The sequence below is a fragment of the Ictidomys tridecemlineatus genome, chromosome 9, assembly GCF_052094955.1.
Source record: "Ictidomys tridecemlineatus isolate mIctTri1 chromosome 9, mIctTri1.hap1, whole genome shotgun sequence".
Lineage (NCBI taxonomy): Eukaryota > Metazoa > Chordata > Mammalia > Rodentia > Sciuridae > Ictidomys > Ictidomys tridecemlineatus.
This window is the reverse complement of record NC_135485.1, coordinates 122,070,638-122,097,239: the sequence shown is the minus strand read 5'-3', so window position 1 is coordinate 122,097,239 and position 26,602 is coordinate 122,070,638. Positions and strand designations below refer to the sequence as shown.

Sequence of the window (26,602 nt, the reverse complement as noted above, 5' to 3'; positions counted from 1 at the left end):
GGCAGCACATCTGTCACGCTCGGGTACCCATCCTGGCCGCGTGGCGGGGGCGACGTGCGCGGCCGCCTCTCCTCCCCGCGTGCATCCCGCAGCCGCGTTCGGGGGACGGAGCCCGGCGGCCGAGCCGGCGCGCGAGCAGCTGACTGCTGACTCAGAGGCGCAGCAGCCGCCCGCGAATCTCGGCGCAGCTCGCTGCTGCATCCCTATCCCACAATCCCTTGCCGGGCTTGCTGCAGTCCCTTCCACGGGCGCCGAGAGAAGAGATGTCCTATCAGATAAAGATTGATTGGTCTGAGTGCCGAAGGGGGTCTCCCACTTGTTAATGACCCAGCAACAGTCCGGCCGACTTGGCTGAGCCTCCTCTCGTTTCCTCCATCTTCCTCCTCCTCTGTCCTGTTCCTGAGCTGGCGCATCCCTCCCTAGAGCAGAAGATATGCTGGGCTTCTGATGATGGCTGCACTGCATGGTAGGGAATTTTAACCAGTCTCTTTGCATGGTGCTTCCAGACTTGAGATGGTAGCAGACATGGGCTTTGTTCTTTTGGATTGCCGCGGAGCTCCAGCGACAGACTCGGGAGGATTTAATTCTTCTTTGCCTGATGAGTCTGTCTGCAGAAATGGGTAGGTTCAGAGGCCCGGGTTGCTTCGTGCTGTGCCAGGCTGATAACTGATTTCTCCTGCTCTCTCTTGTATCTGGCTTCCTCACCCCCACCCCTTTCTGCTAGTGGTGCTGCATGCTCCATAACTCTTTAGAGATCCACTGTTTGCTTAAACAAAGGCATCAAATTAACCAGTTATGGGGGCAAAGTTATGCAAGATTTTTTTTTTCCATCAAGTTCTATGTGAATTGGCTAGGTTTTATCTTTATTTTTTTTTCCTGGTCTTTATTTGAATGTTGTCCTGGTTTGTTTTAAGTAAAAAAAAAAAAATCCCTGTATCTTTCTGTCGAGATGAAATATTTAATTTGCAGGATTCCTTCCTCTATACCCCAGGGTGGAGGAGAACGTAGGATGCACCCTCCCCCACCCTGCCCACTGTTAAGAGAACCCTGGGGTTGAGTTCCATGGCTCCCAGTTACCATTGGAAACCCAGTCATTCAAAATGCACGACTCGACCCTCTGAATTCTGAATGCCATTGAGAACCAGCAAGCAAAAATACACAGCACACGATTTCTTTCTTTCAGACAATTTTTTTTCCTGCCTTGGAAGTACAATCAAATCTGGGTGGAGCTCAATGGTAGCAATACACTGAGAAGGGAAAAAAAAAATCTTTGGTTTGGCCCTTAGGTTTCACTTCCTTAAACTGTGGGTAATATTTTTGTGTCAGAGCTTTTTCTACAAGAATGCCCCACCCTATCATTAGTTCTTCTTGTAGGAGATAGAAGAGCATGCAGAAAGGCTATTGAAAGCTAAAAATTGAATGTTAATCAATGCATTCAGAATCAAAGGAGAAAATATTTTTGTCTGAAGAAAAGATCATTTCAATGTCCTAGCTTTCAAGAACATATAGACTCAGGATGAGGTATTTAAAAAATTATCAGTTCCTTTCTTCAGCTTGGATCATATTACAGCAGTTTTATTCCTTGTGAATCAATCGGAGGTTTCTTAAAAACCTACAGTATGTAAAAAGAGCCATTTGTTTGCTCAGATCTTTAAACTGATTTCTCAAATAGTATTAGGATTCATTTTGCCTAGGGTGAATTTTGGGGGGCTTTCATTAATTGGGGGGGGGCAGATGCTTTATTGGCACTGTTCCTAATCCACTGTGATGTTGAATAATGCAGGCCCCTCCCCAGCAAGCACACAATGAGAAGTTTCATGTGCACTGTGGTAGGAGAAAGCTGCTTTCTTATGCCAAGATCTCAGTTGGTAGCCCTTCCTGAACCACTAAGCATTTCTTTCCAATTTCTCCTAGAAAGACCCAAGGGATTTGCATTGCAAAGGTTAAAACTCGGCTGAATGTAAAAAATTCTCAGATAGAATGTGCTTTCAGAATATGTGAATGCAGCATATTTAACCCACACATTTGTCTAAAAAGGGGGAATAAAATCCACACATTTTCACCATAGTTAATGTTCCAATCCTGAGATGACTTAATTGTTAAGATTTAGAGGGTAACAAAAGATTAGTAGACTTTGTGATTTGTGAAAGTCAAAACACTCATTCTTTGTCTTTGCTAAGAAATGAAAATGGTCTTCATCCGGATAACTTTAGGCTTTAATTTCTCTAAGCTTTTGACCTTCTTTTATTTTTATCTTCATTAAATAGGAAAAATCCTGTTTATTCCCAGGTTTCTGCACAAGGAAAAAAAAAAAAGAAAAAGAAAAAAATAAGAAAAATCCCAAATATGTAGCAATTTTTTAAATTTACCAAAGTTTAATTTTTAAGATTCTCTCATACCCCTTTTCATTCTCTCTGATAAAACTAACACTTTAAGCAAATATTTGTAGGTATTATTGGGATATACAGAAGAGAAATATTTTCAAACTTGAAAGCATTTACTGCCAAATTATTTACTATCTTAGGGTTTTTTCCTTTCAGGGGGGTTGGAACCCAGGACCTTGTGCGTGCTAGGCAAGCGCGGTACCACCGAGCTACACGCCCCCCCAGCCCCTTCTTAGTTTTTCTTTTTTTTTCCCTCAAAAAATGTGAGCGAATGACTTCCACATTGTGACAAATGACAATTTGCACACAACCGTAACAGCTTTCTTTCTTTTTTCAATTCTCTGTTGCCATCTGTGTCTCTATTGCTTATACAAGTGTTTCAGTGTGAGAGTACAATTTGCTGTCAAATGTGGTTTTTTTTTTAATATTTCTATTGTGCAGATTGTCTGAATTTAACCAATTAGATTTCTTCTTAAATTTGGAGTTTTAGATTAAGACTAGAAAGTGAGAAAAAGAATGAGTTAAGTAGTCAAATAGCATCATTGAAAAACCAGGGGTTGCTGTTTTTTCCTACTAATCTCACATCCCTTCTCTGTGACCCTCTCTGCCTTCAGTCTCAATAGCCTCCATTTTTCCACTAAGTGCTTTTTATTACTTTTCTTGAAAACCTATTAATTGAAGGAAACATTGTAGCCAACAACAGAAGTAAATAATGTACTTCCTATACTCCAGTGGCCAAAAGGGGTTTACTGCCACTTAGGCTTGTGTCTCTTGAAGTTCTGATGATAAATAAATTTCTCTGCCCGCTTCTTGTCAGCCTCTCCCCATCCCCAGAGTCTGTCCCCACCACTGAGCACCCTGACTGTCCGCTGCCTTTCTTGCGGTCCAAGAATGCTCAGCCTCTTTGTGTCACCCACAAGGAAAGCAAGGGGAGAGAGACTTGACAGGATGATTGATGGAGGGAGAAGAGACCCCACTCATCTTGATTGTCCCAGGGTACCGAAAGGGTCAATCAGCCCAACCACTTAACACTCCATCACACAGAAGCAGCCTCTGAAAGTTGGAAAACCCAAATCAAAGCTTAAGACCTGAAGCCAGAGGTGAGGCTTTCTATAAAGAAGGCAATGGCCAACGATGACCTCGCTACACTGAAGAGAGACATCGGGGACACGGGTGTAGGTATTATGGAGAGAAGTTGGAGCTCAGCTCAAAAATCAACCGTGATATAGAAAAAGGCAGCACATCATACATGGGACCCTGGAAATTAAAGGGAGTGACTTGGGAAGTTGGGTACATCCTGCCTGGAGACAAATTAAAGTAGACAGCTCTTTATAGATGCCCCGCCCCTTACACACAAGCACACACACACACACACACTCACACACACACACACTCACACACACACACACTCACACACTATCAGGAAAGAGAATGCATCCAGCCTTCTAATTTACAAAATGGCCCATCTGGGATAGAGATTTGATTTAACTGGAAGTGGGTCACCCTGTTTTAATTTCACTTAAGATTGTCCTCTTTTCTTTCTTCTAGTTGTTCCTCGGTAACAATTCAAATTCAATTACAGGTGAATGCTAGCAGGCTCATCACCTAAAATAACTACAAGTACCTGTTTCTCTAAGCATGCTTTCACCTGTGCCTTGCACGCTAGGTGTCACCTGCTCTGGCAGGTAGAGGGTAATATATGAGTTAAAAATAATCTTAATGGTTCAAGATTTCCTTTTTATAAATGTACCAAAAGATTTTTTTTATCTCCAGAGATGGTGATTTTTGCTTGCCCACACCCTTGTCATTGGCCCAAGAACAAAAATGTAAGCGTAGTAATAAATAAATTTACCCAAAGGGGCAACAAAGAGAAGTGTCATAAAACTAGACTGTAGGAATGGGATTGACGCCAGGTGCTGTGGTGCACACCAGCAATCCCAGCTCCTCCAGGAAGCTGAGGCAGGAGGATCCCAAGTTCAAGGCCAGCCTGGGCAATGTAGCAAGACTCTGTCTCAAAATGAAAAAAACACTTAGGGACATAGCTCTGTGGTAAAGTGCCCCTGAGTTCAATGCCCAAGCTGCCAAAAAAAAGGAGATTGGGGCTGTAGCTCAATGGTAAAGCGCTTGCCTCGCAGATGTGAAGCCCTGGGTTTGATTCTCAGCACTACATAAAAATCAATCAATCAATCGTGTTCATCTACAACTGAATGTGTGTGTGTGTGTGTGTGTGTGGATAGAGTACATGTAATCAAATAGACTTCTACTTACCCACAAATCACATGTTAGAATTTCATTTTTCAGAGGGCTCTTGGCTTCTGTTCCCCAGCCATGTTCTCTACCTGACAAGTTAGTTTGGCCAACTCCCTTCCCTTCTCGCTTTTCTCTTCTATCTCTCTTTGTTCTTCCTCGTGCTGGTGTCAGCAACGGAGAGTCTGGATTCTTTCTGATCCAAACAGTTTTGTTTTGCGGGTGAGAAACATGGTCCAAATCTTAGAATTGCGGACACAGGCATTTTTCTCTTTTTTCATCTCCTATCAAATTCTTTTCCATCTGGTGGTCATTTCCACCAAGCTGTGAAAGTAAGCCAGGAAAAACATCAGAGATGAGGTGAGGAAAGAAATGCTGGGGCAGGGCTTTTCTGCACAAGGATTTAGTTGTGGGATTGCTGCGTGGTTTCCCCACCACAGGCTGCACTTAGTCAGCAAAGCCCCCACCAACAAGGAACTCGTGTGCCATCTTCTCAGACTTTTTATGACCGTGCATATGTGTACTCAATATTTGTTTGTTTATTTTTTTGCATTTTTGATCGTGTTAAAATATGTCACTACTATTTACCCTCTAACCAGGGCTCGTGGCCAATGCCTCTAATCTCAGCGACGGGGAGGCTGAGGCAGGAGGATTGCAAGTTCAAAGCTAACCACAGCAACTTAGCTAGGCCTGTCTCAAAACAAGGAGGGAAGTGAGCTGGGGATGTAGCTCCGTGGTAGAGTGACCCTGGATCCTCAGTACCACATTAAATAAATAAATAAATAAATAAATGTATTGTGTTCATCTACAACTAAAAAAAAAAAATCTTTTTTTAAATTACTCTCTAGATGAAAGCTTATATTGCTAAGCCTTAGATTGTCCTTCACAGGGAGCAGATGATGTCTAATGACAAATGACAACGTTCACAATCGCTATGCTTTTTGTCACAGAAGTCCGCAAATGTTCTTTTCTCCTACTGTGCTTAAGTACGTTTCCATGTCATGCTCTGTTAGTTCAATTCATTTAAAAAATAATAAGTGGCTCTTAAGTACTAGGCTTACATAGTTCTAGATGTTGAGACTACTGGAATGAGTAGTCAGACAAAAATTGCTACCCTCAGTCAACCTAACACTGGTTGGGTGGGATGGCAGTGCAGGGGGTAGAAAGACAGTATGTAAAATAAATAGATTACATACAGTATGAGGAGTTTTTTGGTTGGTTGTTTTGGGCTTGCTTGTGCATGCTGGATAAGTGTTCTACCACTGAGCCACACAGCCCCAGATAGAAGGTGTCTTAATTAGATTTCTTGCTCTAACAAAACACCATAGACTAGATGCCTTAGACAACATGAATTTATTTCCTACAGTTCTGGAGGCTGGGAATTCTGAGATCAGGTGCCAGCATGGTGAGGTTCTGGTGAGGGCTCTTTTCTGGGTTTTGACAGATGGCCTTCTTGTATCCTCATGTGGGAGAAAAAGTGTGAACTCCTGTGTCTTAAAAGGCACTAATCCCGTCATGGGGACCTAATTTCCAAAGGCTCCGTCTTCACCTACCATCACGTTGGGAACTAGGGCTTCGATATGATTTTGGGAGGCGGGGGCACAATGGTGGCATCCATAGCAGGGCAACCCATGCTATGGAGAGAACAGCAAAGTCAGGATAAGGTACAAGGGCCTGGGGATGAGCTGCCCTTCTGCACAGGATCGGATGGTCACATCGAGCAGGTGACACTGAACAGAGCCTGGAGCGGGGAGTGAACACCTTCATAAGCTCACTGCTGCTGCTCCCACCTCCCAGCCAGTCTGCCACTTGGAGGCTCTGAGAACTGGTTAATGTCGTTACCCATCTAATGTTGACTACGTCATTTAAAAATGGCTTCCCTACCTTCGCTTCTCTACCCTGTCCTTTCTGTTGACCTTTTGTCATGGCGATGGATGTTCCAGCGTCCAATAGCAGGGGTGCTCCATCAGGTACAAGGTTCCAGGCACGTTGTCACGGGCATCCCTCTAGAAATTAGTTTTGCTAATCTCCAGCCGAAGAGTAGGTCTGTCTGTCTTCTGGTCACCTTTATTATCTTGCACTGATTTCTGCTGGTGAGGAGGCTGGAGAAGTTCTCTAGACACCTCCAGAGAGGAAAAGGGGACCAGAAACTGGTAGTGCCCAGACACTCTGATGAAAGGCTCTTTTGTATCTTTGCATATCCCTCATGGAATGTTCGGAGGGATGGCAGGCTCCCACAGTGCTCACTGGCAGAGTTACTCTGAACACAGTGTCCCTTTAGGAGCAGTCAAACATGTCCCTATTGTGAGTACTGCCATTATGTTCAGGGAAGGAGTGTTATCTTGGCAATGTTTTGGGGATCTTTGGGGATTGGAAATTTCGTGTTGATCCTGGGAGTTGTAAAAATCCAGATGCCTTCAACAGGTCACTTGTGACAGATTTGTGATATTGTCATGATTTTAAATTAGTGTTAATGAGTAAACGTAATTCAGTTGCTTGGTAAATGAGCCATACTAACAAAGACTTTCGTCATCCACGACGCTACTTATTATTAAATTAGAAAGCGAAAAAAAAATTTCAACTTTAAAGCATAAAAATGTTGGCTTAAACAATTCCATTTAGTCAACATATGTCATTTGATTACAACAAATGTTTATCTTTGCCCTGAGTCTAAAATTCTAAGGTTCAGAAAAAGAATAAATATCAATTTGATGTATTTGCTTTTTTCCATACCCATGGTGGCTCTGATTATTTCAAAGGATAATATGAAAAACTTTCAAAAGCTATCGTAAAGAAAATTATTATTTTTAAAATCTTTTATAGATTTTATTTTTTTAAAATACACGACAGCAGTAGAATGCATTACAATTCTTATTACACATATAGAGCACAATTTTTCATCTTTGTATATTTCGTATGTTGAGGGCCACAGTCAAGTGGGAATGACGCCTAGCATTTTGCCAGAGGGAGTGGTTGAGAGGTGACCCCAGCGAGCCATTGAGATGATAATGGTTAAGTTAATCTGCGTATTCAGTTGTATATAGACCCCTGCCAGCTACTTTGGAGTTATTGCTGGGATTCCTGGGGAGTTCGAGTTGGTTGGGGAAGTTCCGAGGAGGGATTTCCGGTTGGTGGTTCCTGGAAGGGCCCCGTGGGTGGCATTCGCGGGAGTTTCTGTTTTGAACCTACAAGTGCCTTGTGGCGGCTCCGTTATTTTGTGCCCAGCCAGACTGAGGCATTTGGTGGCCCGTACGGGGAACGCCTGGGGGTAAGTGATAAGATAAACTGCTTGCTCCTGAGGGCAGTGCGAGAGGATGGGTAACCATTTAAAGATTCTTCTTTCATTTTGTTTCACATTTGTTTTAAGTTGCCAGTCCCTGGAGATGGGTGGGACCGAAGAAAAACCCGCTCACAACTGAGGGAAAACTATTTGCCTCTGAGGAACAGATAGGGAGAAAGGACAGATGGATATTTCAGGAGGATAGAAAGGCTGATCTAATGAATTTTTGTTGCATTTTTGTTTCATTTTTTCTTGGTTTTGTTTTGCATTATCTTAGTGAGGGATATCTTCGTCACGGAAATGTGGAATTAAAAATTAATAAGAACCAAACCGAAAGGGCGTTAAGTAAAGTGCTAGAGGAAGGAGGCATCTCAGTAAAATCAAGAATAGTTAAGGCATACGTTAATACGATAGATACAAAGGTGTAGCCCATGGTTCATTAAAGAGGGGTTGTTAAATATATCACAATGGAACCATCATGGTGAAGATTTTAAAAAGATACAAAAGGAAAGCCCAGGAACTCTGCCAGTTGGTACATTACCATTATGGACATTGGTATAATCTTGTTTGCTTAGTCTAGGAGAAGACATTTTAAATCAAGTAAAAGAGGAAGTCTCTCGTGTTAGACAGGGGAAAAAAGTTTAGAGAAGGAGGGGCTATCCGGAGAGAAGTTACAGTGGGAGGTTGCTACTAACACCTTTCTATCACCAGAGGGCGTAAGTGTCCAACCAACAGCTCCACCTATGGAGACAACATATGCTGAGTGGCCCTCAACCCCCATAGTTGATAGATGGGATCCTGAGACAGGACCTCAAAGATTAGCATGCCCTGTATTTGAGGCGGCAGGAGGGCAGCGAAATCACCATGTTTTAGATTTCAAAACAGTGAAGCAGCTAAAAGAGGCTGTAACAACCTATGGTCCTCAAGCACCCTTCACTGTAAGCTTGGTCGAATCCATTACCAACTTGAACATGACGCCAGCAGATTGGGCTAGTATGTGTAAAGCTGTGCTAAATGGAGGACAATACCTGTTATTGAAGGTTGCCAATGAGGAATTTTGCCTGGAGACGACTAGGCAAAATGCAGCAGCCAGTTATCCTCAGAGAAATCTAGATATGTTGTTAGGAAAGGGACCTTTTGAGGATCAGCAGCAACAGATTAGATATGATCCTGCTATATACTCACAAATTGCTGCAGATACAGTTAGGGCTTGGAAGACTTTACAAGGACATGGAGATTTACAAGGTCAGTTATCTAAGGTAATACAAGGACCTAATGAACCTTACGCTGAATTTGTAGATAGGCTTATTCAAATAGCTACCAGAGTTTTTTGGGATTCAGAACAAGCAATGTCATTAATAAAACAACTGGCTTATGAGCAAGCAAATCATTGGTGCAAGGAGGCCATTAGAACATGGAAACAAAGACTTAAACACATAAATTATGTAGAGACATTAATGAACAAGGGCAAGTCTTGGCAGCTGCAGTACAACAGGTTTTAGATGCCAGGTCAAAAACATGCTACAATTGTGAACAAACAGAACATTTTAAAAGGAATTCATGCCTTTATACATGTACTTTGGTTTTTTATCATTACAATTCTTAATACACATATATACTACAATTTTTCATATCTGTTTGTATATAAAGTATGTATATAAAGTCTTCATACATGTACTTTGGATAATGATGTCCATCACATTCCACCATCCTTGCTAATCCCCTGCCCCCTCCCTTTCCCTCCCACCCCTCTTCCCTATCCAGAATTCATCTAATCCTCCCATGCTCTTCCTCCCTACCCCACCATGAGTCAGCCTCCTTATATCAGAGAAAACATTTGGCATTTGGTCTTTTGGGATTGGCTAACTTCACTTAGCATTATCTTTTCCAACGCCATCCATTTACCTGCAAGCAAATGTCATGGTTTTGTTCTTTTTTAATGCTGAGTAAAATTCCATGGTGTATATATTCCACATTTTTTTTTATCCATTCATCCACTGAAGGACATCTAGGTTGACTCCACAGTTTAGCTATTGTGAATTGTGCTGCTATAAACATTGATGTGGCTGTGTCTCTGTAGTATGCTGTTTTTAAGTCCTTTGGGTATAGTCCGAGGAGAGGAATAGCTGGGTCAAATGGCAGAAAACTTGAAATTCCCAGATTTCCAAGGAATCTCCATACTGCTTTCCATATTGGCTGCACCAATTTGCAGTCCCACCAGCAGTGTATGAGTGTGCCTTTCCTCCCACATCCTCGCCAGCATTTATTGTTGTTTGTCTTCATAATAGCTGCCATTCTGACTGGAGTGAGATGACATCTCAGAGTAGTTTTGATTTGCATTTCTCTGATTGCTAGAGATGATGAGCATTTTTTCATATATTTGTTGATTGATTGTACATCCTCTTCTGAGAAGTGTCTGTTCAGGTCCTTGGCCCATTTGTTGATTGGGTTATTTGTTTTTTTCTGTGTTTAGCTTTTTGAGTTCTTTATATACCCTAGAGATTAGTGCTCTATCTGATGTGTGAGGGGTAAAAATTTGCTCCCATTCTGTGGGCTCTCTATTCACCTCACAGATTATTTCTTTTGCTGAGAAGAAACTTCTTAGTTTGATTCCATCCCATTTATTGATTCTTGGTTTTAATTCTTTCACTATAGGAGTCAAGAAAATTATTTTAACTGATAAGTTCAATATCATCTTTCTTCCATTCTTTTCTGTTTCTTTCATGCTGGGGAATTGACCCAGGACTTTTATACATGTTACTCTTACCACTGAGCTATATCCCAGTCCTCAATATCTTCTTCCTCTTTTTTATAACATTTATTTTTTAGTGATAGGTAGACACAATACCTTTATTTTACTTTTATGTGGTGCTGAGGATTGAACCCAGTGCCTCACGCATGCTAGGCAAGAGCTCTTCCTCTGAACCACAACCCCCAGCCCTCTTTTCTTTTTTTTTTTTTTTCCCTTCATTGTACCAGGGATTGAAGCCAAGGGTGTTCAACCACCGAGCCAGATCCCTAGTCCTTTTTTAAAATTTTGAGACAGAGTCTCACTAAATTGCTTATAACCTCTCTAAGTTGCTCAGACTGGCTTTGAATTTCGATCCTCCTGCCTCAGCCTCTTGAGTAAGTGGGACTATAGGCATGTGCCACCTGGCCTGTCTTTCTCCTCCTCATTCTCTAGTAATAGGCATTGAACCCAGGGATGCTCTACCAGGAGGCTATACCCAATCCTATTTATTTTTTATTTTGAGACAGGGTCTTGCTAAATGGCCAAGGCTGGACTCAAACTTAGGATCCTCCCACCCCAGCCTCCTAAGTAACTGTGAATCCAGGTGTATGCCTGCCCATCCCTCAATATCATTTTTTAAAATATATGAATATTTGTGCCATCCTTGTGCAGGGGCTATGCCAATTTTTTTTCTATGTCATTCAAATTTTAATATTGCTGAGGTGAGCACTCTATCATTGTCATGCCCTCCACACTTGTGAAATGTGAAACTTTTTTGCTTTGTGGTGCTGGGGATGGAACCCAGGGCCTTGCACTTGATAGGCGAGCATTCTACCTCAGAGCTATGTTCCCAACCCTAAACTTGTTAGATTTCATCAACTTCTCTGATAAGGCAGAAAACTTGAAATCTGAGCTTTCTGATTACTGATTTTACTGGATGACCTTGGGCAAGTCATTTAAGCCCTCAGGTTTGGTTTCTTTATCTTTAAGACAGACAAATTCTTTCCTTTCTGAAGTCATAGGGATGTGGTAAAAAAAAGCAGACAGTGCGCCAACATTCTAGCTCCATTGCATTTAGTCAGTGAATAAAATTCTCTACTCTGGTTCTTTAGGGAGGCAGGCTATGAGAAGCCTAGCTGGTGGTGCTGGCTAATTAGACATTCACAGCTACACTGCTTAACTGTGCACCGACTTCTGCCTGAACCCACGCTCTTGGATAGCAGGTGTTTCCCAAGGTGCGATATGTTTATTGATCATACTCTTTGATGAACCTGTCTGCAAAATGTGGAGTTTGGATATGGGTGTGTCACCTATGTGACCATATTCACATATATCCAAATGGAATTTTCTTACTGAAAGTTGAAATACCTTTCAAAAATTTGGTGATTTGTTGGGGAGTAAGGAAAGCTATCATTTACATCTGGAAAAGAGTGTCAAATTGTTGACTTTGTAATTATGTTGTATTGTTATGCTCGAATTCGGGACCCCCAAAAGACCACCAGAGACCATGATCGATGTAAGCAGCAAAGAGGTGTTTATTGCGAGCTAGCTCAGTCCTCCACGCGCACACACAGCAACTGGTGATGCTGAGAGGCCCTGAGCCCAGGGTTTGCAGCAGTTTTATACTGGGGAAGGCAGAGACTTCACATACACCATAGCATCTCTTACCAAATCATCACACACTGCGGGAAAATCAAACAACTCTAAAACATGATTAGCACATTCACTGGCAAGTTGGGTAGGGGTGATTGGTTACTACAAGAAGGGGATTCATTTGAACTGATTGGTTTAAGCCAAGAGGGGTGTTCGTGCTGAACTACATACTTTCCCAACACCATAAACTACTGGGAGGGTCATCTGGCTTCCCAGGTATTTTCCCTGTCTCATGCTGATTGGTGGCTGCTAGGGGGTTGCTATGGGTCCTCACCTAGCCTGACTGAGTCAGGGACACCTGGTACAGCAGATCTCTCCTGTTATTTGTAGATAAACAATTCAGCAGGGTGGGTATGTGCCTAGGAGTGCTCTGTGGGTCTTTCCAAGGACAAGAGTCATGCCCCCTTCCTTGGACAGGCTTTGTTCTGAGGTAGGGGCTGGTTTTTCAGTATTTACCAGCTTCAAATGCTGGTCACAGGTCAAGTTCAAGTGTCATATATAAACCAAGCTTCTGTTGTACAGTCTTCATGAAACAAGGTCAAGGTGGTGCTGGTAGGGGTTTAGGGCGTGAAGAGGCCATGGGTTTTAGAAGCATACATCTCTCTTCAGTTTGCATGTCACATGCAGGTGAACTTGACTGAGCCTGTGTTGTTGTATGTGGGGTTTTTTTGGTGAGGCGGGGTACCAGGGATTGAACTCAGGGCACTCCACCACCGAGCCCCATCCCCAGCCCTATTGTGTATTTTATTTAGAGACAGGGTCTCACTGAGTTGCTCAGCACCTTGCTTTTCGCTGAGGCTGGCTTTGAACTCGTGATCCTTTTGTCTCAGCCTCCCCAGCTGCTGGGATTACAGGTGTGAGCCACCGTACCTGGCTTGTGCTGTTTTGTGTCCTTGTGTGTATGCATGTATGGTTTGTTTTATCTATAGAGTGAGAATAATAATAGCACTTCCTACTATAATTATATTAAGTATCCCTTTTTAGGGGAAGGGACGGAGAGTATTTCCTTAGGGAATTATATATAGGGCTGGGGACAACTTAGCAAATATTTAGAAAAATTGAGAAGTGAATTTTAGTTCATCCCTGGTTTACCCCTTTGGGGTAAACACCTGAAGTGGTAAATGGATGGTGTTTTGTATTATAACTTCTCCTCCTTTTTGCACTCTTGGGCTCTATGCTTTCTTCTTGGTGTTCTCTCCTAATATCTTCTTTTCTGGTGTGATCTCTGACATATTGCAACCTCCTCTGAATTCACTCACTTCTCCATGTCCTTCAAATGCACACACATGAATACCCATGGATATTTCTTTCAAACTACAGGGGCTAACTCCAGCTTTTTCACCTGGCTCCATGGCAGAAACATTTTAATTTTCAATCTATAAACCTTTAGTTCTTAGGAAAACACTATATATAAAATTTTTAATTCAAAATTCTAATAATCTCCATTTAGCATTTTTCCCCCCAATTCCTATTTATTTTTGGCTCTTGGGGCAATGTCATCTTTTCTCTTTCTCTCTCTCTCTCTCTCTCTCTCTCTCTCTCTCTCTCTCTCTCTCTCTTTAATGACACAATATCTTTATTTCACTTATTTTTATGTGGTGCTGAGGATTGAACCCAGTGCCTCACACATGTGAGGCAAGTGCTTTGCCACTGAGCCCCAGCCACAGCTCATCTTTTCTCTATCTTACATACTAATCATTTGTAGTGGAAGAAAATTTTTTCTTCTGCTCTCTTAGGTTATCTGCCTGGGGCCTGTAAATTAAAGTGGTAAAAGACTAATAGTAGAAAACATATACAAATTGTGTAAATATTAATGTTTTTGATTTTACATTCGGAAGCTTCGTAGAGAAGAAATGAAAACCCAAGGAAGTCATTAGAATCGGGGGTTTATATACCATTTTAACAACAGGTGATAAATTGTGGAGAGCTGTCTACAAAGGCAAGGCGGGGCTGGACTACAAAGGGCAGTAAATTGCAGAAAGGTGACTGGAAAATGTACGATGTCTACATTTTAAGATTTGTTTAGTTTGGTTCAACAGGCTCATCACCTTGCCATCTCCAGAGATAAGAGTCTTCTGGTCTTTCTGGCATAGGAGAGGAGCACCTTCACAAATGGACATTTCCTCTTCACAAAGGAATTTTATGCCAGTTTTAGGCAAATGGGGGAAGACAGAGAGCTCCTTTTGTGTCTGCTGAGACACAAAAGTTCAAAATAATCCTTAACACCAAAGTGACACATTTTGCATAAGCATATTCTGTTCCCTTTAAATACAATAGTTGGGGAGACATTGAATTAGATAATAGAAAAAGGCAAATATGTATTCAAATATAGTTATGGCTGAAGGTGTGAACAGACAGCTATCTATAAGTATTTATTCCCTTGGCCACCGCTCAGCCTTGAAACCCAACAAGCATATACAAAACAAACAACAGCCATGAGGGCTGGCTATGGTCATTTTGAGGTCACTAACTGACTTCCACCTGTGTATATCTTGATGCCTTGGGTAAAAGAGCCAGGGGTTGATTTGCACTATGGATAATTATATATTTTTCCATTTTGGTTTTTCTGTCTGACAGCAGCAGCGTGCAGGGTCAAAGACAGCCGGCCTCCCATGTCAGTGGTCTAGGATGGCCAGTGAAGCCACCAACATCCCAAGTCCTGTGGTGCGCCAGATTGACAAGCAGTTTCTGATTTGCAGTATATGCCTGGAACGGTACAAGAACCCCAAGGTTCTCCCCTGTCTGCACACGTTCTGCGAGAGGTAAGCCTCTTTGGTGCTTGGAGAAGGGACTTGCACAGACTGACCTCCTACCGCAGGCTTCTTTCCCAGAATTCTACCATCACCCAAGGGAGACAATGAAGCGCTTGTGCTTCCGACAGACATCTAGAAACCCAATCATGAGCTAACGTACTGTATTTCAAATAATGCACGTCAGAGAAAGCAACCAGGTAACTACTGACTGGTTTTCAAAGGAGGTGGAACATTAAAAAAGTAGTTTAAGATAAAGACATTTAAATTTTTTTTCTTTGTTCTTCATGAAATAGTTTTTGCCAACTGCAAACTGCAGTGGTAATTGGCCAAAAAGTAAGTAAATTTAAATATATATATTTAAATTTATATATTTAACATACCATATAAGGGGTCAGTTCACAGAACAGCGTTGTTTCCTCAGAAATACTTCAAACACATATTAATGTCACTTTGGGACACTGAGATGTCTTAGATAAATGAAAAAACTACATAAAATGCATATATATAATTATTAGAAATTACCTTAAGAAAACACACTTTCGTATTTGTCTCTATTGAGAGGATTTTTTTTGAAGTGTGGTATTAGTTACCAAAATATGCTTTTACCCTATTGTTTAACTTACCTTGTAAGAATTTAGACATAAAAACTTTCTAAGTAATTAATTTATCTGTGGCCCAATTTCAGTATTTTCATAGTAAAGTTTACATATTTTTCTTAAAAGCAAAATGGTAATTATGCTTTTTAGCATTTTGTTACATACATTTTTATTATTATTTAATATACATAATTAAAATGCTTTACCCCCCATGATGGAATGGAAATCAATACTTGCAATGGCTTCAAATGTATGATGACTATATTTATCATCGACTGAACACACATTTGTTATCTGATTGTTGATTTACTTTGGAAGGTCTCAAATGCAAAAGAATAACCATATCCTTGGTGATGGTGATTGGTAGAGAGAGATGGTAGATTTATTACTTGTAGTTGTGGGTTTTTGTTTGTTTGAGGTTGCGTGTGTGAGAGTGTGTGTGTTTACGTGTATATATAGACTTTTGTTTGCTTGAGTGGTGGAATATATAGTGTAGCAACACCTTTTATTTTACTCATTTTACACTTTGGCTTAAAGGCTTCGTAACTTATATTCCAAAGTAATTAAATAGAGTATGATTTTTTTTCCCTACCACTTAATGGGTGTAGCTAAAACATGAATCCCAGAAAACTGTCCATGTGTCCCCATGTCCACATGGCACCTCCATTACTTGACTGTAGCAGTTGGCATAGGGTGGCTTTCATTGTACACCACACTGAGAGTCATTCAAGGTGACTCCATTCCTGTGTTTGGGATCCCATCTGTTTTGGGGGTCCTCTTTCCTTACACTCACAGGTGAGAACAAGGCATCTGAGCTGGCCTGGGTCTGGCCCAGCCCACCCCTGCTCTCTGCCCCACACCAAGTGGTGGAGATTTGTGAGCTCCTGCTATGGCGAGTCCCTGTGGAATGCCATGCGTTAGAATTATTCCAGCACCGTGAACACTGAAATGATTTCCTTTTGGAGGGAATTTCTTCCCTTGAGAAGATTTTATTTCTGTAGAGATGGAACTTCACAGTTTGGCTCACTGTCAGGAGACTGAACCGTAGGACCCCTTATGCTGGACACACGTACCCGCTGCTTGGTGACACCGTCACAGTCTTCCAAGGCACCATCAACGGGGCTTGGAAGGAGCAACACCAGACACCATGCTTGGCTGTGAAGAAGCCAGTTCCTAATTCCCTAGTCTCCAATTAATGTGACATGAAAACAGGAACAAGGGCTTCGTACCATAATGACACAGAAAACCATGGGGTAGAGGCAACTGCTCTTTCAGGGAAGGCATCCCTGCAGAACTGTTAAGCAGAAACCCCAAGAACGAGTCCATATTAAGCCAAGAGGAATGAGTAAAGGAAAGGATTTCGGGTCTGGGCAGAGGTGCTATAGTGAAAGGCACAGACACGTCACAAGAATTTTCACAGACCCATGAGAGGGAGAGACAAAATACGTGAGTCATCCATGCTACAAAGTATGGTTTCTTATTTTCATAACAGGGCAGTGGGATCCATGTTGGGAGGACGGGGAGATAGAAAGGGTGAGTTTTGAGATTCTGATGAGGTTACTCTGAGTGTGATAGGGAGAAGGGTCAGGGAGTACAAGGGGAGATGACAGGATGGAGGTGAAAGTCCATTGCCGAAGTCCAAGAAAGGTGGGTGTAGCAGGGGAGAAGAGAACTGGAGGGGGCAGAAAGATACCTGGGAACTGACAGCCTTTTGTGATGGGTTGGATACAGGACTGAAGGTCAGCAGCGGGAATTACTGTTTGATGAATGACTCCTGGTTTCTGGTTTGCTCTGATGAATGGATGGAAGTGCCAATTATCGAGGTAGGAAGAAGAGATGGTTTGGTTTTGGACTTGTTGAGTTTTAGGACCTGTGAGATATCTAAGAGGAGATGTCAAGAAGGCAGTTGACACCCAGGTATGGGACTCAGAGGAGACATCTCTGAGGATGGGACCTCAGGTAACTCCAAACTTTATTAACTCAGAAAAGAGAGAGAAGACAGAGGGAGGATCAGATGGTGTAAGAAAGACAAAGGAAGATAAATAGCCAAAAAGAAGAGGAGAGGGACAAGGTGAGGCTTGGTGAATGCTGCTGAGAAGTCTCCAAAGATAGGGTTGAAAGACGTCTGTGGGGTTTAGGTATCATTTGTGACCTTAAGGAAAACTGTTTCGTTTCTGATATTGATTCAGTACTAGCTATCTCTGTGATACAGAGAAGATCAGTCAACCTTCCTCAATGTCAGTTTTTCCTTCTGAAAAACCAGGAGAGTGGGACCAATTCAGGGGTTTTCGAATTCCATTTGGCTAAGCAGCAGGAAAACATTAAATAGTCTTTGTTGTTGTTTGTGCTTTATTTTTGCAGCATTGGAGATTGAACCCAGGGCTTTGCACGTGCTAGGCAAGTGCTGCCACTGAGCTACACCCTCAGCCCCAAGTCTGGTTGTTTAGAGCTTGGATTATGGTGGCAAACTGCCTGGGTTCTGAATCCTGTTCTGCACTTAACCTTGGGCAGATCACCTTAGTCTTTCTCTGCCTGTGTGTCCTCATTTCTCTAAGGTGATCATAATAGAATTTTCTTTGGAAGTTCTTTGGAAGTACTTTGAATAAATATGGTGGTCATCATTAGTGATTTATTTCTTTAATTAAATGAATTTAGTTGATGCCTGTTAAAGGGGAGGAAGGAGAAGAGATGGTCTGACTCAGTCTGCGTGTCCCATTCCTGCTTCACCCAAACATTTCCCCTCTCATGTGTTTTTAGTATCTGATTATGGTCTCTATAATGAATTCAGCGTTAACAAAAATGTTGGACATGTTTCCATGTCCACACATTTGGAAGCTCTGTGCTAACTATTGTAGACCATTGCTTCTCAAATTTGAATGTGTGTGTGAATCACACATTGGAATCCAGTAGTCTGGACGGGGCCCGAGATTCTGGATTTCTACCCAGTTCCCTAGGAGGCATAGGCGGCTCACCCTGAACCACACCTGTGTGCCAAGACTCTAGAAAACGCTATAGAAGTCAATGACGCTTTTCTTTCCATGAGCACAGCCCTTTGCCTGACAGGTCCACTGTGAGAACAGGTTAGCTCTTGGTTTTTGTAATATCATTTCCCTAGTGAAGGACTCTGGAAGGGATTTCTGCAACGTGGTCTATATAATTGCTGAGAACATGGAGGGAATGGGCAGGAAGTGGTGCTTCCATCCCTTGGGCTGCTCCATGCTGACTGTCCTCCTGTCTTCCTCTGCGACAGGTGCCTGCAGAACTACATTCCCGCCCACAGTTTAACCCTCTCCTGCCCAGTGTGCCGCCAGACCTCCATCCTGCCCGAGAAAGGGGTGGCCGCGCTTCAGAACAACTTCTTCATCACAAACCTGATGGACGTGCTGCAGCGGACGCCAGGCAGCAACATAGAGGAGTCTTCCATCCTGGAGACCGTCACCGCTGTGGCTGCGGGAAAGCCTCTCTCTTGCCCGAACCACGATGGGAATGTAAGTGAAGGGGATGGTGGACACTGCCCAGAAGCCCGATGGCTTTGACCTTGGGCTCAACAGAGATGATAGGTTAAAAAACTCCACCTGGAAAGTGAGGGTTGGTTGGTTGGTTGGTTTTTACAGCACTCGGATATGTTGGCCTGCTCACTTTCTCTGATCAGAATTATTTAAATAATAAGATCCATTTTGATTGTGTCTGCTTAGCCCCTACTGTTGGTATCCTCAGGAGAGCAAGTCAGTACCTGCTTGCAAGCTGGACATAAGTTGTCCCACATCAACATCTGTGTCATAAATTATGGGTAAAGATTTAATAATGGATACATTCTGCAAATTGAGAGTGATTATTAAGATGTTAATTCATTAGAGCTGTTTATTTTTCTTGGGATGGAAATTTTTCCTATATTCCCTTACGCCCCATTCCTTAATAATAAATAGAATTTGAGGCTATAAGTAGAATTTGAGGCTATGAATCATAGATTAGGATTAGAAGTGATAGATCATGGATTATGAATTGCCAATATGTTTTCCTATTAGCAAGAACAAGTGTCACTTGTGTGTCATCAGATAACTGATTGACTATAGTATGTTCTGTAACCTGAAGAGACAGCATGGTGTCATGGCAAAGAGCACTGGCTTTGGGGTCTGCTGGCCTAATTCAAGTCCTGTTCCTAATCATAATCCCTGAGTCAGCTTTGGCAACTTTATTAAACTCTCTGTGTCTCATTTCCTCTTGTGTCAAAAGGAAGTAATAATAATATTTACCATATAGGACACAGGAAAAATGAAATGTTTGAATCATATGGAGTATGTGGTAAACTCTCAATAAAGGTAGCTATTAAAATTCTTTCTTGGGCGGGGGGTGTAGCTGAGTGGTAGAGTGCTTGCCTGGCATAAGCAGGCCCTGGATTCAATTCCGAGCACCATACTCCCAAAATTATAATAATAATAAATATATATATGTTATTGAATCAAAGGCCTGGACATGCTCATCATGTGCCCAACCACTGAACTACACCCCTACTACAATTTCTAATCAATGACTTTGTTCACTTTTTTCATTATATAGTGGCCACTTTTAAAGTACTTAACTGCTTATAATAAAAAGCCCATGTGTAATACAATCACTAAGGCAAGCAAGGGATTGTTAGAGGCAGGTAATAATTACCAGCCGCAGTACTGTTTGATGACGTCATGTCACGTCACTTTCTCTGCCTACTGTGCCATAGCTTCCCTGGGCTCCTAGGACTTGCCAAATGGTTTCTTACCTGCAGAACTGACTGTCCTGTTCCTTCTGCCTGGAATGCTGTTTGTGTCTTCTTTATGTAGCTAGCCCAGGCAGGCCACCTCTTGCACCATGGCCCTCCACGTCACTTCCTTCTTGGCTCCATGGCGCTCCCACTTCGTTTGCAGATTGCTACATTTTTTTTCCCCTGGCATCAGGGATTGAACCTAGGGGAGCTTAACCACTGAGCCACATCCCCAGCTCTTTTTAATATTTTCATTAGAAACAGGTTCTTGCTGAGTTGCTTAGGACCTCACTAAGTTGCTGAGGCTGGCTTTGAACTCACGATCCTCTGGCCTCAGCCTCCTGAGCTGGTGGGATTACAGGCATGCATCTCTGCACCTGGCTGCATATTGCTACTTAAGGGTCCTCTGGCTTTCCCTTTAGAATATGAGTTCCATGTGGGCAGGGACCTGGTTCCTTACTCCCCTTAGCACCAAATGCAGAATCTTACACATGGAAGCCAGTCAGTGCACGTTTATCCAACAGATTTGCCCAACAACATACTTGGTTCTTCAAATGCATTCTGCAAAGTTGGTGTTACCTTCGTTTTTTTAGATGAAAATACTCAGGCTTGAATAGTTTAAGTCACAAAGCTAATTGACACGTCATAAAAGCTAGACCAGGAAGAAATGGCATCCTGAGTTCTTTGGTAGCCCACACAAGAGAGAGACTTTTTATATCACACTGCTTAAGGAATTTCAATCAAACACTGTATTATGTATCAGTCATTATTTAACTGAAAGCATAGGAGACTATTAGTAGCTATCAGGTGTTCTGTGCATTGCACTCCAAGGGAGAATTACCTGGTAAATTTTGGGGGAAAAAAAACCTTAAAGGCATGCCTTCAACAGCAGTTTGGGTGTTCTTGTGACCATTCCCACACTGGCTGATATTGAACATTGTCTGTCTCTTCTTGGAACTCACATCTTATCAGTTCTAAAAGGCCTTTAGAGTCAGCCACGAGAATCCCCTTCAAGTGTAGGCCAGACTCAACTTGATAGAGGGGTAAATTTTAGAAACATGAGGAGACCTGCTTTAGACCCTGGTCTAAGTTTGGAATGTAAAGTAGCAAAAATGTCAAAAAAGAAATGATGGCACTGGGGAAGGAAGGTAACATCACTAAGCAAAAGAAGGATGTGGTGGAATTCATAAATGGCTGGTAGCTGGGAGCAGCTTGGGCATCAGGCAGGAGGTGATGGCTGGCACGGGTGGCAGTAGAAGTTATACAGAGGAGCTTAGCAAGCTGTGGGAGAGATTGTGACCAGCTATAAATGTCATCAAGAAAATGTTTGCTTGAAATTCCTTAAGCAGTGTGAAAGCACTGAGATCTGTTAAATAAAAGGTGGCTATTTCAGTGGCTTTAAGGAGGAATGGAATAGCAGAGACTAAAGGATGGGACACTGATTCTGGATTTATTTTTTATTTTATTTATTTATTTTTTGATTCTGGGGATTGAACCCATGGGTGCTTTGCCACTGAGCCACATCCCTAGCCCCTTTTATTTTTTATTTTGAGACAGGGTCTTTCTTAGTTGTTGAGGGTCTTGCTAAATTGCTGAGATGGGCCTTCAATTTAACAATCTTTCTGCCTCAGCCTCCTGAGTCACTGGGCTTACAAGCATGTGCCACCCTGCTGGGCCAATTCTGAATTTATTGTTTTCCAAAGAGAAACCATCAGATAGAACTAGAATGGTATCAGTGGCTCTAGAGAAGAGAAGGCAAATTTCAGAGAAAAGAGTACTCTTTCACTTGAATATCTGCCTCCCACAAATGAAAATATATATTCTAAAATCTGTTAAACTAAACTATTAAGATTGAGAATTTGTGGGGCATAGTGGTACACACCTGTCATCCCCATTACTGGGGAGCCTGAGGCAAGAGGATTGAAAGTTCAAGGGCAGGCCAGGCAACTCAGCGAGACTGTGTCTTAAAAAGGCAGGTGATGTCGCTCAGTGGTGGAGTCCTAGCCTAGGATGCACAAGGCCCTGGGTTTAGTCCCCAGCACCACCACAAAAAAGAAAAAAAAAAGAAGAAAGGATAAAAGAAATAAAAGGAAAGATAGAAAACCACGCAATTCATTTATGATGCACTCATAACCCTGATGACAAAACCTAGTGACGATAACAAGCTATTAATAATTCAACTGTGGTAGTAGCTATGAATTTCTTAATTAAAATACCCTAGCAAATTCTTTTTTTTTTTTTTTTTGGTTAGACACAGTATCTTTATTTTGTTTATTTATTTTTATGTGGTGCTGAGGATCGAACCCAAGGCCTCACGCATGCTAGGCGAGCACTCTACCGCTGAGCCACAACCCCAGCTCCCCCGTAGCAAATTCTTAATATGTAAGAGAACTTACAAGTTAAGAAAACTATGATCATCACACGCAAAAAAATGAGAAGGAACTTAGAAAATCCACAGGGGGGAGGTTTTCTAAGTGGCCAATAACTGTGTGCATGTGCTTGTATACACACACACACACACACACACACACACACAGATATTAAACAAACTTCACAAATAATCAAATCTTTGCAAATCAGCTACAATTTTTTGAAAAGATAATAGCCAGTGCTGATGAGGAGATGTATATTGAGATATTTTTATATGCCGTGGGCGGAAGGGTAAATTGCTCTTTAGAAAGTTGATGTTAATTTAATAAAGTGTAATGAGTGTTTTCTACCACCATTCATCTTTTAATATAGTAGTTTCACTAATAGAAATATTTCTAAGGAAATACTTTGATATGAAGACAAAGACTTAATATTAAGAATGATTGTTGTGGGTCTGGGAATGTAGGTTAGTGGTAGAGCACCTGCCTATCATGTGCAAGGCCCTGGGCTACATCACCAGCACCACAAAAGAAGAGAAAAAAAAATGTTAGATTTTTATATTTCAGTAAAAATTGGGAATAATCTAAATGTGCAATATTAAGAACATTGTTAAATTATGTTAAGTCCAAATAACAGATTGTTGGGTAGCCATTAAAACTGAGGGGGATTTATTTTTATTTATTTTGTTGTCGTCGTTGTTGTTTGATACTGGGGATCATACCCAGGGCCTCACATGTGCTAAGTACATGCTCTACTCCTGAGCTACACCCCCAGCTCCAAACTGATGTTTTTCAAAACAAACGCCATATTTGTTGGTATACATGAATACGTTTATGTTTAGAGTTTTTTTTTTAATTGTAGGATCACAGGGTATACAGTATAGAAAGGAGAAAGATGTTTTTGTGCAGAAGAGACAAAGTTGCAGAGAGAATAGAGAAAGCAGAGAGACTTTTGTGCTGTCCATCAGCCCAGTGTTCCCCGGAGCCAGAAGTAGTGATGACGGGCTAGACAGGTAAAGTCTGGGACATGGAGGGCTCCGGGATGCCATTGGAGCTTGAATTTGTCCTGAATCACGGGGAGCTATTTCATTAAAGGCTGTTAAGCACCAGGCACAGTGGCACACGCCTGGAACCCCAGCAGCTCAGGTGGCTGAGGCAGGAGGATCTCAAGTTCAAAGCCAGCCTCAGCAAGCGCAAGGCTCTAAGCAATTCAGCGAGACCCTACATCAAATTCATTTCAAAGAAGCTAGAGATAGTGAGGGTAGATTCAGAGTAGAGGAGCCGGACACAGGGGAGGTTTCCCACCTGGGAACCTGCTAGAATAACCCTCAGAGGAGCCCTGGTCCAGGCCTGTGGGAATTAGGTTGGAGGAGTGGACCAAGGAGTTGACTGCGTGAGCTGGTGGGCAGAGGCACCAGTCCCAAGTGACACTAGGTGACTTCCAGGTGTGTAGCTTGGGTGCCCAAAGAAGCGGTGGTGCTACCAACTGAAATCAAAGTTGGGTCCTTAAAGTTACTATGAACTCTTATAAAATAGAACTATCCATCTCAGGGAAACTTTGGAAATTGAAATCTGTTGTCATTGCCTAAAGGACAAATTAGGAAAGCATTCCTAAAGATATATTTCCTGAGCACACCTCAGCAATGAAGACCTTTGGGTACTTGCTAAATGGAAACACTCCCAGAGATACTAATTCCAGCAAAGTTAAAGAATTCTTTAGGTTAAAACTTCATCCTGCTTTCTATCAAACACATCTCATCAATTCACATTAAAAATTAACTCCATCTGAAGAGTTTGACCCTCCTTGAGGTGAATGAAGCTATTTAAAGTATATTTTGAGCACTGTGCGACACTGAGTCATTAGGAGTCTTTGGAATCATAAAATTTATAAACCAGCAAGAGGCCTTGGAAAATGAGCAGCGTGTGTCTTAAATCATTCTATTGTTTGATCATAGACTGTAGAAGTTCAGTGCTGCTGCTCTGAAATAGGGGTCCTCATTGCATATTCAAGCCAAATGCATGCAATATTCCAGACAAATTGCTGCAGTTAATTGCCATGGGTAAATCTTTAAAAACAAGTCAAGCGTCTGAAGGTTAATAAAATCGGGTAATTAACAGCAAAGCAGGATGCTGCCATCATAACGGCCTGGTGCTGATTAGCACGTGTGGATAAAAGCCTGTCATCTGCTTTAAGTGCCGTGACACTCTGTCTCCTAATTAAACTGCCATCGCAGCACTGTCCAAACACAAAAGAAAAGGAGGAATAGTGGTTAGTGATCTAAGAGGGTCTCTGCACTTCGGGCTGACACTGAGCTTGTGTCTCCTGATCCCAGGTACACAAATGACCAGGAACCTTTGTTATTGCTTGCTTAGGTGGCCTTCCTGTTGAGGCTGTTAAGAGGAACACTGGATTAGACAAAGGGGAGTGAAGGGAAGGGCAGGGGATAGGGAAAAGAAAGACAGTGGAATGAATCTGACATCACTTTCCTACATACGTATATGAATACACCACACTGAATCTCACCTTGTGTCCATCCACAAGATGGGAGACCTAATTAGAATCAGATATATTCCATGCTTGTATAATTGTATAAAAATGGACAGTAGACTGTCATATTTAACTAAAAAGAACCAATTAAAAAAAAAGAAGAAGAATGTTTTGCCACTAACAAGTCCTCAGTTCCCCCACCAGGATTAATTATTAGGATCCTCACAGAAATCTCAGGGTTAGCTTCGAGGCCCTGACCATCCTTTTTATGTTAGAAATACACACAGTCCTGCCAATCTCCTCTTCTGATGTACACGGGTGGTGATTATCTGTCAACAACAATAAGCTCATCCTGGCCTCTGGCATGATCTCCCAGCCCTGGGAGCAGCGACCTCATCTCACTGGGGATGGACGAGATGGATGAGCTCAGCTGAGCTGTACACTTTACACAATCGACTCTCGGCTGGAGTCGCAGATGTCAGAACCCAAGCACAAGTGTTTGTGAATGACTAGCTATGGACACTTCGGAATTATTCCAGGGCCTCTGCTCCCAAGACACAGTGAGGCTATTGATGGGGGCCAGTGACCCCAGGTCTGCTGCTCTCTCCTCAAAGCAATGATGAGTTTGGGTTTTAAGGTAAAGTTCACACAAAGTCAAATTCAACATTTCAACTACTGAAAAGGGCACAATTTGTGGGTCTTAGTATATTCATAGAGTTGTGCAGACATCACCACTATCTAATTCCACAACATTTTCATTATCCCCCAAAGACTCTCCATACTCACAAGCAGCCCCTTCCCTCTATAAATGGGATATACTACATGTAGTGAATTTCATCTGTGAACTGCTCTTGCTTTCCTGGGATAAATTCTACTTGCTTGTGTTTGTATAATCCTTTTAATATGTAGCTCAGTTCTTTTGTTAGCATTTTTGGTGTGGGAGGTACTGGGGACCGAATCCAGGACACAACTCCAGTCCTCTTTATTTTTGATTTGAGCTAGGAGGCTGGGAATGTGGCTCAGTGGTAGAGTGCTGCCTGGCATAAAGCCCTAGGTTCAATTCCTAGCAACACACACACACACACACAAAGAAATTTGATATAGGGAGGGTCTCCCAAAGTTGCCAAGGTTGACCTTGAACTTGCAGTCTTCCTGCCTCAGCCTCCCGAGTCCTTGGGATTACAGGCATGCACCCTGGTCCCAGCCTCTTTTATTAATATTTTGCTAAGGATTTTTTAAATCTATATTCTTAAAGGATGTTGACCTGTAATTTTCTTCTCCTTGATTTCAAAGAAATAGTAGCCTAATAGGATGGCTTAGTAAATATTCCTCCTTTTCAGCTTTTTGAAGAGTTTGAGGATTG

General features: G+C 42.1%; 1 protein-coding gene and 1 non-coding gene across 16 annotated transcripts in view; one reads left to right on the top strand and one right to left on the bottom strand.

Annotated features, from left to right (window-relative positions):
* The window catches only part of Trim2 (tripartite motif containing 2), a 184,899-nt gene that overhangs the window by 112,479 nt on the left and 45,818 nt on the right, over positions 1-26,602 (top strand). For 7 of the 15 annotated variants that reach the window (XM_078022018.1, XM_078022020.1, XM_078022017.1 and 4 more), the window contains exons 2-3: positions 14,873-15,057; positions 18,895-19,132. In XM_078022018.1, the coding sequence (XP_077878144.1) occupies positions 14,924-15,057; positions 18,895-19,132 (372 nt within the window). In that variant the 5' untranslated portion in view covers positions 14,873-14,923. Of the gene's footprint in view, positions 1-170; positions 467-601; positions 621-14,872; positions 15,058-18,894; positions 19,133-26,602 lie in introns of those variants that run through there. The other 8 variants (XM_078022023.1, XM_078022022.1, XM_078022015.1 and 5 more) reach the window with 4 other exon arrangements.
* On the bottom strand, positions 11,269-11,376 carry LOC120892651 (U6 spliceosomal RNA). The gene has a single exon (XR_005737435.2). It is a non-coding gene; the product is annotated as a U6 spliceosomal RNA (small nuclear RNA).